The 19,820-nt window shown below is 41.8% G+C and overlaps 1 protein-coding gene across 4 annotated transcripts; it reads right to left on the bottom strand.

Moving 5' to 3' along the window:
* Positions 1 to 997: 997 nt before the first annotated feature.
* On the bottom strand, positions 998 to 12,564 carry LOC135505822 (transcription initiation factor IIA subunit 1-like). Of its 4 annotated transcripts, none has more exons than XM_064924986.1 (12): positions 12,326 to 12,564; positions 10,397 to 10,498; positions 9,965 to 10,115; positions 9,374 to 9,412; positions 9,127 to 9,191; positions 8,382 to 8,457; positions 8,147 to 8,185; positions 7,754 to 7,905; positions 6,171 to 6,272; positions 5,646 to 5,909; positions 3,805 to 3,894; positions 998 to 3,561 (listed from the first exon to the last, which is right to left on the bottom strand). In XM_064924986.1, the coding sequence occupies exons 1-12, from the start codon at positions 12,353 to 12,355 to the stop codon at positions 3,454 to 3,456; spliced, it is 1,218 nt and encodes a 405-aa protein (XP_064781058.1). In that variant the 5' UTR covers positions 12,356 to 12,564; the 3' UTR covers positions 998 to 3,453. The 4 variants fall into 4 exon arrangements, with proteins under 4 accessions (XP_064781058.1, XP_064781059.1, XP_064781060.1 ...); XM_064924987.1 differs by having other exon boundaries at positions 7,772 to 7,905; XM_064924988.1 differs by lacking the exon at positions 8,147 to 8,185.
* Positions 12,565 to 19,820: the final 7,256 nt, after the last annotated feature.

Below are 19,820 nucleotides of genomic sequence, written 5' to 3'. Positions count from 1 at the left end.
CGTTCCACCACGCTCTGCTCTCTTACGCAGCGAGAAAATTTGAGAATGAAGTGGAGGGGAAAGAAAACACTCCTTCCTCCCTCTGATTTTTTCAAGTGTCTCCAGACCGCCTTGCCTGCCATTATTTCATGCTAGTGAATGACACAGCAGACAAGAGACATGTCACAAGGTCCCACGTTCCAACACTTTTAATAACAGCCAGAGTCCATCACCATAATTGGATGGACTGCAGATGTCCAGCATCAAGCCTGTAGACCTGGGTCAAATATCATACTCTCTAGCAAGATTACTCCCAGGATATTCTCCCCGTCAGACTTGGGATTTTGGAATCAAGAGGATACACAGGACGTATCTAGATCCATAAAAACCATTAGGCAGTATAACTAGCAGCTCTCTACTCCAGTGCTCACTCAGTAGGTTAGGCCTAGACTACTTGGAGTATGTAGGGTCCCCTATCCCTCATCCACTCCACGTGGCATTTAGGATGGGCCATTACTCATCTCTCCATTTACAATCAGAGGCAGAATCGATGTCACATTTGAGTCATTTAGCACACCCTTATCCAGAGCAACCTACAACCAGAGCATTCAACTAAAGTAGGTAAAAACCACCACAATCTATTTAAACTGGGATGACTAACTGGGCTCTATTCCCACTTCCACCATACTTTTTATCTCCCACATGAAACATTCCAGTCCGTCTGGAATTAGGGCACGAGTAACACCCACACAACATGGCCCACTGCCATACAGTATTTGGATTATCTCGCAAAAATGTGGGAAGTGGGGATTAAACTAAAGATTGTCATCTCCGTGGAAAAGGATTGTAGGTTTATAGCTGATCGAATGCTCAGTTAAAAAAAAAAAGTTTGTAGATTTGACACAATCACCCGAATTCTTTATTTTCAGAGGTAAGAAATTCTTAAATTCTGCCGCTCATCTGTCAATGAACGATTATACTATTTCATTAAAAACATTTAAAAAAGCCATACACAAACCAGCTTTGATATTACTTTAATAAAATGTTTAGAAAAGGCAAACTCAACATGTCTGCTCAAAATACTACCTTCTCCAAATTACTTGTATTCAAAGCACATCCGCCAAGTTATGGTCATTTACAAAGATCTGATTTTAAATAAAATAAAAATGGTTATATGAATGATACAAACGATACATCTCAAAACAAACTTTTTTTTTTGAACAGCAGTTGAAAAGCATGGTACATGAAGAATAAAATAAGTCAAGGTACATTATCTAGAGAAATCCTCTCCAAATGATCATTATATGTGAATACCTAAATGCCAAACTAAATCCAAAAGGCACAAACGAAATTACATCAGGGAATTAGAACATGTGGAATTAGGAACAATGCTAAAATAATTTGATTAAAATGGTCAAAACCACTTGAACAGAAGAGTGGCTCATATCATATGCTACTGCTTGTCCGAGCGCAGAGTTCCAGAACTAGAAGCTACTCTGAAATGTTCCAGCATACATTCCTCAACAGAATGACTACTTTAGTCATGAGTTGGGCCATTGTGTCTGAGAATGACTGCACAGGCATACGTATATATACACACACACACACACAAAACCCAAACAGAATCAAAGCTACTATGAAAAAGCTGAAAACATACTTTATTTATTTCAGAGACATTTTTTTGTTGCAATGGGGCACTGTTAAAATAAACTGCAGAGAACACACACCTTGCCACCCAGAAGTTGAAACCTGCTTGAACAGGACTTTTCTAAAATCGTCATGATTAAAATGAAAGCACAAGACAGACAGTGCTGTACACAGCAGCCAAGACATGGCCCACAGCACATGGAGCCGAGTCCAACCAACTAAAATAAAAAAAGGAACACTTCGTTATCATCATAAGAGCACAGATTGGTGCGGCTTCTTGATTACTTTTTACCCCCCCCAAAAAAATATATATAACACTGCCTGAGCTTTCAGGAATAAATACAAAAATCGACACAAAAGAAATGAATCACAAAATTTTTATCTATTTGTACTGTAAAATCAGAAAGGGGATGTGGGGTGTCCATTCTTCCAACAACATTAACTGATGAATCCATCTTCAACAAGCAGTGAACTCGGACAGACCTCGCAAACACACAATATTGGGCATGCTGTGGCCAAACTTGACTGACTTCACAATACATTGACACTGACAATGCAAATCCCCAGCTGGCTGCACTGATTAACCACTGAATTAGAAGACCAGATACACAAAACAGGAAAACTGTAAGTGTTTGAAGACATTTGTACAATAATTGTATCTATCCATTCATTGGTTGATTCATTAACCGTCTTTGCACGGGGTCAGTCAACGATAGAATGATTTAGGAGGGCTTGAAAAACAAGCAGATGGGGGATTATTTTTATCCCCAATGGCATTCTATTCCCTTTGTAGAGCACTACTTTTGACCAGGGCTCACAAAAGTGAATTCTATAGGGAATAGGAGGTGCCCTGGGTTCCCTTCACTCAATTTACATCACTAGGTCGTTACCAACCTTTTGCCTTTAGTGGGGTTGGTCTTCATCATAACAATAAAAATATAAAAGTTACTAGGATCACAGGAGGGGAGCGCTACACTGCCGAACACAGTGAGTACTAGTATCAACTGGATACCCGGAAGGAAACTTCTAGTGTGGACCATGAGAACACGTGGCAGGAATATCATATCAGTGACATGGAATGGAGATTTACAACAAGAAGCTAATAATGTCGGCCTTTGCAAACAGCCAATTTAACTCAATACACTGGTGTCAACTTTACTGTGTAGTGCAGGGTCACTTTGACAAAAAAAACCCTACTAGGATTGACTGACAAGTTCCCTAGCCAATCACTGGGCACAAATGGAATTGACAGATTTCCCTGTCCAATCGCTGGGCCTTTTCACTGAACTTTGACCTCGATTCAAACCTATAGGTATCAAGTGTTTAGGGTGGGTCAAGTCGGTGGTTATATCTGGTCCACTACAACTACAAGTGTGTAAGACCGTCAGTTCAAACTGAAGTTGAATTCATTCAAACAAAGAAGCGCAAAGGATCCCTCGTCCTCTGAGGGTTCTACGATGCAGGGACAGTCTTCTCAAGCTTGTTGGGTATTGATACTGAAATACCATTCATTCAGATGTGCATCTCACAGTTTTGGGTGGTGTCATATTTTCCTTCCTCCACCAACCCACCACAGGTCTTCGGGCTGAAATGTCTCCAGTGATTCCCTGGGTCTTCAGTTATTGAGGTCTCCCTCTTTCTCGAACAGAAAGTTCCAGAGTTCTTTTGTGGTGTTTTGTTGCTTTGCCTACATTCCAAAACAGCCGCCTATTCCCCTATGTAGTGCACTCATTTTGACCAGAGGATTATGGGCCCTGGTCAAAAGTAGTGCACTCTAAAAATCGGCAATAGGGTGCCATTTTGGATGTACCCTTTTTGTGGTGCGTTTTACCACTCAGCGTCCCCGATGGCTTTGGAGAAGACGTAGTCTCGGCCATTCAGGTTCATGATCCCATCCTTCAGGTGGAACTTCCATTTGTTCTTACTTCTGTGGATCTGAGGAGAGAAAAGCGCGAGAGTTCGGTAGGAACAGATGGATGCCTCGCTCTTCCGCACAATGCCATGCGTGTGTGTGTATTGGAGGAGAACAGGGAAACCAAATGGACAGTGTCAGTGATGGCGTTAGGAGAGGAGCAGAGGGGGATACCAGACACATACAGGAAGTCTGGAGTTTCCTCCCTGTGGATTCTCATATACAGGATACATACATTGTATTGTAGTCATCTGGGGATGACTTACCTTGTCGTACTGGCACACCACCACGTTCTCTGTGTCAAACAGTTCTTGGTCCTCCTCATCACTCACGTCATCTTCACTGTTCAGAGGCTCCTGAACGCGGGGGGGGGGGGGGTTAATAACCTACATATAGTGCATTCAGAAAGTATACAGACCCCTTGACTTTTTACACACTTTGTTACGTTACAGCCATATTATAAAATAGATTTTTCTACACACAATACCCCATAATGACAAAGTGAAAACAGGTTTAGAAAATGTTTGCAAATTGATAAAAACAGACCTTATTTAAATAAGTATTCAGACAGTTTGCTCTGAGACTCTAAATTCAGCTCAGGTGAATCCTGATTTCATTGGTCATCCTTCAGATGTTTCAGCAATTTGATTGAAGTCCATTTGTGGTAAATTCAATTGATTGGACATGATTTGGAAAGGCACACACACGTCTATATAAGGTCCCAACAGTTGACAGTGCATTACAGAGCAAAAACCAAGTCAAAGGGATTGTCTGTAGAACTCCAAGGTTTGTGTCGAGGCACAGATCTGGGGAAGGATACCAAACCATTTCTTCAGCATTGAAGGTCCCCAAGAACACAGTGGCCTCAATAATTCTTAAAAAAGGAAGATTTGGAACCACAAAGACTCTTCCTAGAGCTGGCCGCTCAGCCAAACTGAGCAATCGGGGGAGAAGGGCTTTGGTCAGGGAGGTGACTAAGAACCTGATGGTCACTGACATAGCTCCAGAGGCAATGGGAGAACCTTCCAGAAGGACAACCATCTCTGCAGCACTCTACCAAATCAATGCTTTATGGTAGAGTGGCCAGACAGAAGCCACTCGTCAGTAAAAAGGCACATGACAGCCCACTTAGAGTTTGCCAAAAGGCACCTAAAGGCATCTCAGACCATGAGATCAAGATTCTGGTCTGATGAAACCAAGATTTAACACCTTGGCCTGAAAGCCAAGCATCACATCTAAAGGAAACCTGACACCATCCTACGGCGAATCATGGTGGTGTCACAGCATCATGCTGTGGGGAAATTTTCAGCGGCAGGGACGAGGAGACTAGTCAGGAACGAGGAAAAGATTAATGGCGCAAAGTACAGAGAGATTTTTGATGAAAACCTGCTCCAGAGCGCTCAGGACCTCAGTCTGGGGTGAAGGTTCACCTTCCAACAGTACAATGACCCTAAGCACACAGCTAAGACCACGCAGGAGTGGCCTCGGGACAAGTCCATGAATGTCCTTTAGTGGCCCAGCCAGAGTCCGGACTTGAACCCGATCGAACATCTCAGAAGAGACCTGAAAATAGCTGTGCAGCAACACTCCCCATCCAACCTGCCAGGGCTTGTGAGGATCTGCAGTAAAGAATGGGAGAAATCCCCAAATACAGGTGTACCAAGCTTGTAGCATCCCAACCAAGAAGGCAAAGCGGTAATCGCTGCCAGAGGTGTTTCAACAAAGTAAAGGGTCTGAATACTTATGTAAATGTGTTTATATATTTCTTATTTATTTATATATTATTTATTTTTTATTAGCAAACATTTCTAAAAACCTGTTTTTGCTTTGTCATTATGGGATAGTGTGAAGGAATTTTGTTTCTCTCCCAATTTTAAAATAACGCTGTAAGTAAACAAAACAAAAAAACGTTCCAAAAGGCACTGTATATCCATCCTATCATTCAATCTCTACAGTCAAATCTAGAGAGTACAACAGTGTGCTAGTAAAGTGCTTTGGAACTGGTTAGAGACAGTTTTGCTCACCTAGTCAGTGGGTCATACAAACATTCTAAGGGTAAAAGTTTCGAACCATTGTGTCTCTCGGTCTCATTGAGAGTACTACCCACCTCCTCCACCTGGCCGTCCTCCCCTCCATCTTTATCCTTGTCTTCATCCTCATCCTCATCATACTCCTCCTCCTCCTCGTCCTCATCCTCTGAGGACGTGTCCCCCGCTCCGTCAACCTGCAGCATCATAGGAGGCTGCTGCTTGGCTTGCTGCTGTGGTGGACCTGGCGCAGCGCCACCCTGGGCCTGTTGGACTTGTTGGACTTGTTGGACCTGCTGCTGGATCTGCTGCACCTGGCCGGGCTGGCCTGGCATCTGCATTACCTGAAGAGAGAAATGGGTTCAGAAGGATTGGGTGGTGAGAGCTGGTTGAACGTGGGATGGGGTGTTAAGCGAAGGAATCACCATTTGTACAATAGGGTAAATAATTCCCTCTTGCATATCTATAGATTCTCAAAAGCAGAGTGTAAAAATACATTGAATACCAATGCATATTTTATCAATACATTTCAGGGGAATACATGTACCATCCTTTTTTAATTCCATAGAGCGCCAGTAGTAACTAGTGAGTGTTTGATATCTGACCTGTGCGTTCTGCTGGACCTTGTTCCCAGTGAGGACGATCTGTTGAGGCTGGATGATGACTCCAGTCTGCTGTGGGTGGCCTCCCTGGAGAGGAGCCAGAACCTGAGGGGCAGCAACATGACATTACACCCCACTGAACCACCAGGAACTAGTAACGGACACGGCACCTTCCAAAACCACTCAGCTTGCACAACATAGCCATCTTAAGCCACTTCTGTAAATCTGAGGACCTAACAGAAGGCCCATAGGGTAACGAACATTTTATCCTCCACTACTCATGTCATCAATCATAGCTTTGACATAGGATCAGGTTTTCTGGCACTGGTTAGTGAGCAAGTGGCGACAAAATATTCTTGACTGAACTGTGGACAAACTGCACGAGGAGGACCACCTCCACCAGAGGTACCACCTCCATTTGTCTATTTCAGCCACACCTGTTGCTGACAGGCGTATAAAACAGAGCACACAGCCATGCAACCTCCATAGACAGGCATTGGCAGTAGAATGGCCATACTGAAGAGCTCGGACTTTGAAACAGTCATAGGATGCCACCTTTCCAACGTGTCAGTTCGTCAAATGTCTGCCCTGCTAGAGCTGCCCTGGCCAACTGTAAGTGCTGTTATTGTGAAGTGGAACCGTCTAGGTGCAACAACGGCTCAGCCGCGAAGTAGGAGGCCACGCAAGCTCATAGAGCAGGACCGCCGAGTGCTGAAGCACATACAAATCGTCTGTCCTCCGTTGCAACACTACAGTGTTCCAAGTGACCCCTGGAAGCAACGTCAGCACAAAAACTGTTAGTCGGGAGCTTCACGAAATGGGTTTCCATGGCCGAGTAGCCGCACAAGCTTAAGATCACCATGCGCAATGTCAAGTGTCGGATGAAGTGGTGCAAAGCTCACCGGCATTGGACTCTGGAGCAGTGGAAACATGTTCTCTGGAGTGATGAATCACACTTTACCATCTGGCATGTCTGACGGAAAAATATGGGTTTGGCGGATGCCAGGAGAACACTACCTGTCCGAATGCTACCATAGTGCCAACTGTAAAGGTTGGTGTTGGAGCAATAATGGAGTGGGGCTGTTTTTCCATTGACCAGGCCCGTTAGTTCCAGTGAAAGGAAATCTTAATGCTACAGCATACTATGACATTTTAACAATTCTGTGCTTCCAACTTTGTGGCAAAAGTTTGGGGAAGGCCCTTTCCTGTTTCAGCATGACAATGCCCCCGTGCACAAAGGGAGGTCCATACAGAAATGGTTTGAGATCGATGCAGAAGAACTTGACTGGCCTGCAGAGAGCCCTGACCTCAAACCCATCAAACACCTGTGGGATGAATTGTAACACCGACTGTGAGCCAGGCCTAATTGCCCAACAATCAGTGGCCGACCTCACTAATGCTTGTGGCTGAATGGAAACAAGTCCCCGCAGCAATGTTCCAACATCTAGTGGAAAGCCTTCCCAGAAGAGTGGAGGCTGTTATAGTAGCGAAGTGAGGACCAACTCCATATTAATGCCCATGATTTTGGAATGAGATGTTCAACAAGCCATGTAGTGTATATGTTGGAGGGCGGCGAGCAGACCTACCTGTGTAATGGGGCGTACCTGCTGTATTACGGGAGCCTGCACGCCACCCGGCTGCATCTGAGGAAGGACCTGCTGTTGTAGCACCATCTGCTGCTGAGGCTGGATGATGTACTGAGCACCGTTGGCTGCACGCACAAACTGTAGGATCTGACCTGGGGTCAGAGAGGAGGATATTAGACCTATGAGTAGTATGTTCAGGATCTGACTGGAGAACAGAGGAGAGGAACGAGCGATGAAGACCGAAGCCCTCGAGACCCAGACCCAACCTCGTGAGACTCAATCAAAGATCCATATTATCGAAACCATGACCAGACCAAGAACAGTTTGAATGTTGAGAAACAAGTATATTAACAAGTCAGAAAGAAAGGCTTCTTATTCCTAGGTTGTACACACCGTCCGCTGTCTTAATATAACAATTCTGGGACAAATTGCCTGATGTGCGTCACCCGGGAAGGACATAAGAAATCCAGGGCAGAACAAAAAAAAACAGATTGGTATTTGGTGAGGTAATCTTTCTGCAACAATACGGCTGTGTATATACTTTTAGTTGTCAAATAATCAATTAATCACTATGCACTGTTATAATACATGATTAATACTAGAGCTAGTGTGATGTTAAATGTCCTACCTTGGCTGGTGATAAGCTGGTGGTAGGGACTGACACCTGTGGGTAAGGCCAGGGTTGCTGCGGTGGCTGCTGCACTCTACAGGACAAACAGAGAACACACACATTACTAACCAGGCAAGGACAAAGAGCTACTCCTAATCATTCACAGGGAAAATAAATAAACAAGAGGGTGCGCTAGAATATGTGCTTGTTCAAGATAAGACTCTGCACAGATTAACAGATCTTCAAAACGCCTGGAGAAGCATTTAAAATGTAACCTATCAATTTGCTATAATCCCATATTCTGTGCAGACCGGTGAAATCTGTGCATCACACAAAGACTACAACGTCTAAATCTATGACACGTGAGTTCAGAAGACACAACCAGTTGATGGGGGAAGGTTCGAGAGGGAAAAACAGGCCAGAAAACTAGGGAGACACTTTTCTATCCAGTCTTTGAAAAACAGAGCTAGAATATCCCAGAGTCTACAACTGATCTGACTCCAGCTCAGAAAATACCCGGGGGGGGGAGGAGAACAGACGAGTGTGAGGCTCTTCTCAGTTTATCTGCTCAGTAATCCAGTCTGAAATCCATAGCTCTCACTAAACGATTTCCTGAGTGGCCTCGCTTCTCCTCCCCTCATCCCTCTGTTCCATCTGTCCTCCAGCTGGCCTGGTCAGTGTCATGCTCAGAGCCAGCTCTTATGTCACCGGTCCTAAACGTGTAGTCCCTCTACAGACAACCATCCTACTCCACTCCACTCACCATCCCCGTTGCACTCATGTGCTGCAGAATCTTAGGATCCTGCACAATGACTTGCTGCTGGGGTGCTGTGGAAAGACAGAGTAGATGCATGTGTTCATTAAAGTATCGATTACACACTCAGTAATTACACTTCTAATAAATGTGAAACAACATCTTGCCAATGCCGCTTTGGAACAAACAGTGTGTGTGCATGTAAACAATAAATACTGTATTATGTATTATAATCATCATCAAGGGATTATATTACCGCTTGTGACAGTAGGACGGGTGGATTGCCAGCTTGTCACTGTGAATGAGAAAGGATCATCTTTTCAATGCATTTGTGGTTTTCATATACTTTGCAGATAGTCATTTCAAGTAGTTCTTTGAAATTGACTTTGAATTGGGCAACTTAGACGAGGACCTGTTGTGTCTGGACTCATAGCAATTTATATCATACACTGAGTGTGAAAAGACCAGACATGGTGGCTAGGGGTGGCAGGCAGGGTTGGTCTGAGGTGGGTGGTTGGCTTTAAAGGGGTGTGTCAGGGGTTTTACATGGCGCTTTTCAATCCCCCAAATATGTTCATACACTGGAGGTGGACCAGGAAGTGAGAAAGACGGTGATTAGAGGTGTTAGAGGCTGAGCATATGGCTGTAAAATGGGGCAATGGTTTATAGGCCAGGTTAATTTCCTGAACACAGATTCAACCTAATCCTGGACTAAAAAGCCTAATCAATTGAGAATCTCCATTGAACATGCTTTTTAACTATAGGATGAGGCTTATTCTGTATCTGGGAAACCAGCCCATAACGTACCAACGACAGCAGAGGTTATATGTCATGGCCGAGGACTCACCTTGCTGCTGTGGGGGCAGGAGGACCTGCTGTGCCTGGGCTTGCTGGGTGGCCTGCTGGGCCTGCTGATGGGCTGCTGCCTGGAGGGCCGCCTGCTCCTCGGTATGGAAGCCCTCCACTGCCTTACTCTGCATCAACTTGTTCTCCCACAGCTTGGGAAGATGAGAGGAAGACAACTTTTAAGAAATGGAGGGGTAGGTAAGAAGTTGACCATCAGCTTATAGACTAATATAATTTCATGTTTTCCAGAGGGATCTTTAGACTTGCTCGTCCTCTGACCACAAACGGAAGGTGAAGTTAGACGGTCCATTCATTTGGGATTGAGGCTTAGAGATCTAATTTTGCATAATAGTAGGATCTACTACAAATCTGCAAAAGAGGAAGAATATTCTAGAATGGAATGTGTCTAAAAAGGAAGTGATGAGTTCGGTACCGTTTTGAGCTCCATGAGAACCTGCTCGTCCACCCCCTCATCCAGGAAGAGCTCCCGGACTTCGTTGATAACATCTTCAATCACAGACCTGTACAGTTTAGGCTGACAGAACATACAGAGAGCACTGTTAGAAGTGCTCTAATATATAGTATAGTTATTCCACATAGTGATAACTGAAATGTACTCAAATGCAGCTTGGTAAAGAATGTCAGCCAACAAATAATACAAAGTGTCCTATTTAAAAAAAAAATGTCATTTTGGGGTATAACTGCCTTTGAACATCAGTGCCAGGCATTCATTAACTGCATACCACAAGAATCTTAAAATTAACAGAATTTAGAAACCCCAAAATTGCAATTCTTGCATTCTGACAACGAAACTATGTAAAAAAATAAATAAAATAAAAAATCAGTTCCAAATTATGATTTGTAAAGTAAAAGTGTGCAGACTCTCATTGCATTCCCCAAAATTGTACAAATTATTGGACAAGTTGGGACAATTCGTCATCAAGTCATATTAATACACAATTGAACATAGTTTGGAAACCCTGGACTAGACCACAAATGTGCAGTGCATATGGGAGCTTTCAAATCGTAACCAAGTTAACGCAGCAATCGTCTCTCAATCAATCGGCCTTTAGGATTTTCTCAAACTGTATACAAACTAAATAAATCGAGCAGCTAGCGAGAACTCAACTCAATAGGCCATGCACAATATAGCTTAACGTTCAATCGTCGATCATACACCGTAAAAAACGAAAATGGTCGCATGAACACCGACCAAAAAAAGGGGTCACTTTCCCCGGTGTCACCATCGCTCTCCCCGCCTCTTGGCCTGTCTGCTCACTATTTAAAGCTCGGTCTGGTGTTTATACGTAGAGACGGTGACGTAGGGTTGAGTAGCGCCTTCCCATCCCGGGCAGTCTATATTAGAGAGCCAATATGGCTGTATAAAACCGAGCTGCGGAAAGGAGGAGGGTCACAACCGTCAAGAGAGGAGACGTGGAAGCCATTTTACGGAGCCGGGATCAGGCACACATTGCCTCACGCCCGCAGTCACTAATATTCGATTGTTGGCTGTAAATGGGATTGTTGCTAGAAGATAGTGTGACTTGAGCTGGTTCAAATGTGATTTTAGAGACGGACAAATAAATAGTGGAGAATAGAGGACTACGTGTTTTGGGGCGGCTAGCGAGAAGCCTTGTTCGTGTAATGGTGGACAGAGGCACTGTACGACCTTGTTGTTTGAAATGATCAAGCATTAAAAAGCACCTGAATCAGTTTTAATTCCGACATTTAGGAATTAAACAAACGCAATGGATGAAGGTGCTTCCAACTGTACATCAAGGCAAACTGCTAGTTTTCATTTAGGCTCCATGAACAATTCCCAAACTCGAAGCTACTGTAGATAGTTACTAGCTAGCTAGCAATAACGTTAGGTCTCGTACTAACTACACGTTAAATATTTTTTTAGCTAGCTCTCCAGTCCACATTGAAAATGCACAAATGTAGTTGATGCACGTTGACAAGCTAACGTTACTGTAGTTAGGTGCAGAATAGCTTGCAAATTAGCCTACAAAGCCAATAAACAAGGCTCAAATCACAGTTCTAACTTGATAATCATCTAGCTTAAACTAAGACTTGACTAAAGGTCAAAAACTGCATCTGAGAACATTTGCCCAAGATAAGTTAAAAACGTCATTCCCCAGCTGCATTCTGAAAATGACTGAGCTATGGTTTCGAAGAGGTTAAAATGGCTGTTGTACTTATGGCTATCATTTTTATTCATGAGAAAATCTAAATTGTTTGCCAACAATATTCCCTAGGTAACTTATTTTAATGTTTTTGCACTCAATTATTTTTTGGGGCAGTTAATTTGCCGTCGTAACTAGTTCTGTCTCACTAACTACCCTCTGAGAATGATCCTTACCACTGGATTCGAGTTAGCCGAGCTCGCCATTACGCGTAGTGTAAAACCACACGAAAATGAAGCGAGGAATGAGAGCAAAAAAAGGAAAAAACGATCTAAAACAACTGGGTACGATACTTAAAATTAGCCGGCATAACTTTTGTAAATAAAACACAGATTTGAACGGTCTTATTTACAAATCCGGTCTGTGCCTTCCCAGCCGTTCTTCTCCCGCCGTTGTCCTCCTTTATATACTGAGCTGGAGCTGCGAGTGCGCGAGACATAAGGCAGGTCAATCCGGTCATTACCGCGAGAGTCCGCGAGAATATCGTACAGAAGAAAAACATATTCAGTTTTGACAGTACTGCGATTTGTGTTTTTTACATAGTGTATTGGGAATTGAATGAATGAAAACATTCACAAAAGCAAATAGCTTTGCTTATATAATTTCTGATTAGCTTTGATGCTGACTACTGTTTTTTTTTTGTATTACTACGTTTTGTTTGGTATATAAACATAAACATCACAATGCATTCATGCAATCTGTTATATTTTTATTTATCAGACGTTCCAAAACAAGGTAAACTGTCTAATGCCATATTTCTCAGGCAGGCACAGGAATTTATGAGCTATGCGAAAATACATTTTTTTCTCATAGAGAGAACCAGTAGTCTGTAATGCAGTTTGGATGGTGCCGCCAGTGGAAACTAACATGTTTATAGATTGGATCATCTTCCTTTTTCTTTTCCTTGTTTTGCCCAAAAAGCAAGTTTGGAGTGTTTGTATCTAGGTCAATGGGAGTGTCGAATTTGGTCAACAAAAATGAATGCATTATTCGCTACGTGATGTTTATTTGATCGATTAGAAGTTTCGTAATGCTTATAAAGTTGTTACGAGTGTCCTGATAAAAGTAGGACATGTGACATCCCGGCAACTTTGAGAAAAAGTACTTTATATCGGAGTTGTCTCGAGATGATTATGCATATTTTTTATTAAATCTAGTAGCATAGCGTCTCTCTCCATTGAATACAGGCGATTGACGTCAACAACCCTCATCGAATATTAAAAAAAAAAGGTAGAGGGGAGCTCGACAACCCGCAGTGCAGCTCCCATTGTTAGGGCAAAGAGCACAGGAGGTTGGTGGCATCTTAATTGGGGAGGACGGGCTCATGGTAATGGCTGGAGCAGAATGATTGGAATGGTGTCAACAACATCAAACACATGATTGATGCCTTTCCATTCCACCATTCCAGCCATTATTATGGGGTGGCAGGGTAGCCTAGTGGTTAGAGCGTTGGACTAGTAACCGTGAAGGTTGCAAGCTCAAACCCCCGAGCTGACAAGGTACAAATCTGTCGTTCTGCCCCTGAACAGGCAGTTAACCCACTGTTCCTAGGCTGTCATTGAAAAAAAGAATTTAACTGACTTGCCTGGTTAAATAAAGGTAAAAAAAAAAATGAGCCGTCCTCCACTCAGCAGCCTCCACTGGCAAAGATACAGGTATCTTGTCAATATATCCACAATCTTTGGTTAAAACAAGGAAGTGAACGTTATTGATAATAAGGGTCTGAAATAAAATGGGATGGTCCTCTCTTCAACAAAATATATTTTAAAGTGGAGGGCAGAGAACATCCTTACCGTTACCCTCACTTCTTGGACAGACCGGAGCCTTAGATATGATGTTTTAGAAAGTGTTCTTTGTCTTGTAAGCATTATGGCAACGCAATAATTTTGATCGTGCACAGGGCTGCGGGCCAGAAGGTTGTGGGTTCACAGACCACGTGGAGAAGAGTATCGGTGGAAAGATCTCCTTTATAGTAAAAGCATTGCATGAATCTATCATCGTAATTACAGGTCTGAGAAAAAAATGCTTTTTTTTAGAAACATTTCATGCAATTCTACTTAATTTTACAAAGCCAAATCTTTTTTAATACCACACAAATTACAGGCCGAGATGGACCAAGATAGGCCTGCAGTGCCTAAAGAAAGTATTCACACCCCTTGACTTTCCCCACCTTTTATTGTGTTACAAAGTGGGATTTAATTGTAATTTCTTTGTCAGCGATCTACACAAAATACTCTGTAATGTCAAAGTGGAAGAAAAATTTTAACATTTATAAAAAAATAAATGGAAAATAGAAAAACAAATATATTGATTAGATACAGTTGAAGTCAGAAGTTTGCATACACTTAGGTTGGAGTCTTTAAAACTACATTTTCAACCACTCCACAAATTTCTTGTTTAGCAAACTATAGTTTTGGCAAGTCAGTTAGAATATCTACTCTTTGCAGTAATTTCTCCAACAATTGTTTACAGACAGATCATTTCACTTATAATTCACTGCATCACAATCCCAGTGGATCAGAAGTTTACATACAATAAATTGACTGCGCCTTTAAAAAGCTTGGAAAATTCCATAAAATTATGTCATGGCTTTAGAAGCTTCTGATAGGCTAATTTACATCATTTCAGTCAATTGGAGGTGTACCTGTCAATGTATTTCAAGGCCTACATTCAAGCTCAGTGCCTCCTTGCTTGACATCATGGGAAAATCAAAAGAAATCAGCCAAGACCCCAGAAAAAAATGTAGACCTCCACAAGTCTGGTTCATCCTTGGGAGCAATTTCCAAATGCCTGAAGGTACCACGTTCATCTGTACAAACAATAGTACATAAGTATAAACACCATGGGACCACGCAGCCGTCATACCGCTCAGAAAGGAGACACGTTCTGTCTCCTAGAGATGAACATACTTTGTTGCGAAAAGTGCAAATCAATCCCAGAACAACAGCAAAGGACCTTGTGAAGATGCTGGAGGAAACGGGTACAAAAATATCTATATCCACAGTAAAACAAGTCCTATATCGACATAAGCTGAAAGGTCGCTCAACAAGGTAGAAGCCACTGCTCCAAAACTGCCATAAAAAAGCCAGACTACGGTTTGCAACTGCACATGGGGACAAAGATTGTACTTTTTGGAGAAATGTCCTCTGGTCTGATGAAACAAAAATAGAACTGTTTGGCCATAATGACCATCATTATGTTTGGAGGAAAAAGGGGGAGACTTGCAAGCCAAGGAACACCTTCCCAACCGTGAAGCATGGTGGTGGCAGCATCATGTTGTGGGGGTGCTTTGCTGCAGGAGGGACTGGTGCACATCACAAAATAAATGGCACCATGAGGGAGGAAAATTGTGGATATTTTGAAGCAACATCTCAGGACATCAGTCAGGAAGTTAAAGCTTGGTCACAAATGAGTCTTCCAAATGGACAATGACCCCAAGCATACTTCCAAAGTTGTTGCAAAATGGCTTAAGGACAACAAAGTCAAGGTATTGGAGTGGCCATCACAAAGCCCTGACCTCAATCCCTTAGAATATTTGTAGGGCAGAACTGAAAAACCGCGATTGAGCAAGGAGGCCTACAATCCTAACTCAGTTACACCAGCTCTGTCAGGAGGAATGGGCCAAAATTCACCCAACCTATTGTTGGAAGCTTGTGGAAGGCTACCCAAAACATTTGACCCAAGTTAAACATTTTAAAGGCAATGCTACCAAATACTAATTGAGTGTATGTAAAATTCTGACCCACTGGGAATGTGATGAAAGAAATAAAAGCTGAAATAAATAATTGTCTCTACTATTATTCTGACATTTCACATTCTGAAAATAAAGTGGTGATCCAAACTGACCTAAGACAGGGGAATTTTAACTTGGAATAAATGTCAGGAATTGTGAATAAGTGAGTTTAAATGTATTTGGCCAAGGTGTATGTAAACTTCCGACTTCAACTGTATATACTGTATTCTATCCTATTCTACTGTATCTTAGTTTATGCCGCCCTGACATTGCTCATCCAAATATTTATATATTCTTAATTCCTTTACTTTAGATTTGTGTGTATTGTTGTGAAATTGTTAGATATTACTGCACTGTTGGAGCTAGAAACACAAGCATTTCACTACACCCGCAATAACATCGACATAATAAAAAAAATCCCTATCAAAATCTGTCAGTTTAAGCTAGAGATATGTTTTTTTTTGCATGGGCTGCATCTCAACCCACCACAACCGCCTGTGTTGCATCTGCCTGCAGCACTGTATCTCATCCGTTGGTCCAAAACACAGGTTATCCATTATATTGACCAGATACTCAAATGGCCACTCTAACAATGAAAATACATGTCTTCTAAAATGGAAGGCAGTCGGGAGGAGGCAAGATCAGCTGGGACCATTCTAGCCAATGAGAGGGTAGATGTGCGTGGGAACAACATTCACAACTCCGATATAAAGTATTTTTTCTCCAAGTTGCCGGGATTTCACGTGTCCAACTTATATCAGTATACTTGTAAGAAAAGAAGCATTACGAAACATCTATTCAATCAAATAAACCACACGTAGCAAATAATCCATAATTTTTTGTCTTTGACCTCAATACAAAACTACTTGCTTGGTGAATAAAAAAAAACACACAAAAACATCACATGATGGAGGAGACATAATTATTCAGACCTTTACTCAGTACTTTTTTTAAGGCCAAATTAGTTCAATCTTTGTTTCATCATACCAGAACATTTTGTTACTCATGATCTGAGAGGACCTTAGGTGCCTTTTGGTAAACTCCAAGCGGGCTGTGCCTTTTACTGAGGAGTGGCTTCCATCTGGCCACGCTGCCATAAAGGCCTGATTGGTGGAGTGCTGCATAAATGGTTGTCCTTCTGCAAGGTTCTCCCATCTCCACAGAGGAACTCTGAAGCTCTGTCAGTGTGACCATCAGGTTCTTGGTCACCTCCCTGGCAAGGCCCTTCATCCCCCGACGGCTCAGTTTGGCTGGACGGCCAGTTCTAGGAAGAGTCTTGGTGGTTCCAAACTTCTTCCATTTAAGAGTGATGGAGGCCACTGTGTTCTTGGAAAACTTTAATGTTGCAGAAATGGTTTGGAACCCTTCCCCAGATCTGTGCCTCGACACAATCCTGTCTCAGAGCTCTACAGACAATTCCTTTGACCTGATGGCTTGGTTTTTGCTCTGTGGTACCTTATATAGACAGGTGTGTGCCTTTCCAAATCATGGGAGACACCCTGGCTCCCGAGTGTTGCAGCGGTCTCAGGCACTGTGTCTCAGTGCTAGAGGCGTCACTACGAACACCCTGGTTCGAATCCAGGCTGTATCACAACTGGCTGTGATTGGGAGTCCCATAGGGCGGTGCACAATTGGCCCAGCGTCGTCAGGGTTTGGCTGGTGTAGGCCGTCATTGTAAATAAGAATTGGTTCTTAACTGACTTGCCTAGTTAAATAAAGGTTAAATGAAATAAAACAATACTTGACCACTTGTGGACTCCAATCAAGTTGTAGAAACATCTCTAGGATGATCAATGGAAACAGGGCTCAATTTTAAGCTCCATTTGAGTCTCGTAGCAACGGGTCTGAATACTTACATAAATAAGGCATTTCTGTTTTTGCTTTTTAATTATGGGGTACTGTGTGTAGATTTATGAGGGAATTATTTTATTTAATCCATTTTAGAATAAGGCTGTAACGCAGGGGTGGACAACTCCAGTCCTCAAGGGCCTGATTGGTGTCACACTTTTTCTCCATCCCTAGAACACAGCTGATTAATCAAATGTCATTCTAAACTGAAGATCATGATTAGGTGATTATTGGAGTCAGGTGTGTTAGCTGGGGCTGGGACAAAACAGTGACGTAACACACTGTGGAAAAAGTCAAGGGGTCTGAATACTTTGCGAATGTACTGAATGTGTATATACATATATTTTTTTATTCGATTTTTTATTAACAATAATAAATCAATACAAAAGATACATAAGAACACACATGTATAAGACAGTTGGGCTAGGGCAGGGCTCCTCACCTGGCGGCTGAATTTGGCCCGCGGCTGGTTTTATTTGGCCCTTAAAGTTTTCTGAGCATTTAAAAAAATAAAAATAACACAAAGCACTTAAGGGATAAACACACATTTATTATTCTAACAGCATTTTTGTTAGTAGAGTATTAAATTGTCTTAAAATATTGTTAAATGTCCTTTCGTAAGGTAAGAAAAATGGGTGTTTTGTTTGTAAAATTGCATTTGTGAATATGAAATTTGTCCAGAAGAATAATGAAATTACTGTAAAAACATACAATTGTTTAACATCTTTCTATTTTAGGAAAATAATCCAAGCACTATATCTTCATAAATATGATCAATTATAAATCTAATGATGTCTTGAAACAAATTCTTTACATGAATACAATGCTTAAAAAGATGTAACACTGTTTCTGGGTGGTCCTTACAAAAGGTACAATTTGAGTTTATCTTTTTGACAATTCTTCATATTGTGGTTGGCAGGATAATGAATAATGAAAAGATAAAACTTCCTTAATTTAAAATAATAATAAGTAGGTATGTGTGAGGCAATACACAAGGTAAGTCATGGTCAGGTTTTGCTCCTGAATAATAAATCAACACCTGAGGGAATGGTATTAAAAACCATTATGTGTTACAGGGATCTTGTAAAGTGATAAGAATTCCTCCTAATTAAGTTGGATCACCAATAGGATATTATTTTGGAACCAATATTCTAAAAACAAAGGTGTATTTTTATACATTATGTCCCAATTCTAATAATATAATATATGTGTGGGGAGAAATTATACTTTTAAATTAAGGACAATGACAAGAAAACCTCACTGAAACGTTGTCAATATTATAAATACAAACCAACATGAAGGCCACCAAAAGTAGACAAGACATGATGAGGAATAAGTTCCACATAGAAGTGGGTCTTCGTAGGTATTGTTTTATCCAATTGATCTTAAAAGAATGATAGAAAATTAATATTTTGTATGAATTATTATTTAAAAAGTCCTGAAAATTAAGCCCATCACACTCATTACTACAGTTTTCCTAATGTAATGGGTACGGTTTCTCCACAGAATGCTGAAAAGCATTTGACTGACAATTGAGAAGTACAAACTATGGCAACAGGGGACGATGAGCAAAATCGGTGATTTCGATTAAGACATTAATGAGCGAGCTAGGATGGACGTAGTCAATATAACAATTTGTTCAGCACTTTTGAAATGTACAGCGACAGAATTCAGAACATGGGCTCATGGGTTCTTACAGTATTCTCCCTGTACACCAAGTTAAAACCGTAGGATAAATAAAGGGGGGCATATAAGTAGACAATGAAATCTCAATATTCGATGACTACATTTCTCTAAAACAGGCTATAGGCTGCATGTGCACTAAATTATTAGGGGGAAAGGGACCAAATTATTAGGGTCAGGCACATGGGCTACACAAAAAAACACATAGTATTAATTTTTTAGCTACAGTATACATATCTTCCTGGCATATCACATAATTTATACAGCAGCATACAATACATTTTTGGACTCACCTTGTTGTGCTTTGCTCACTTGAACAGGAAGGTGGCGCAGCGGTCCTTCTTGTGTGTAAATTTTGTCATCAAACTTTGTCATCGAAGTCTGGTATTCTCAGGATGTATGGTGCT

Source organism: Oncorhynchus masou, chromosome 19 (genome assembly GCF_036934945.1).
Source record: "Oncorhynchus masou masou isolate Uvic2021 chromosome 19, UVic_Omas_1.1, whole genome shotgun sequence".
NCBI lineage: Eukaryota > Metazoa > Chordata > Actinopteri > Salmoniformes > Salmonidae > Oncorhynchus > Oncorhynchus masou.
The sequence above is the reverse complement of the archived record's forward strand: the minus strand, read 5'-3'. Positions and strand labels throughout refer to the sequence as shown.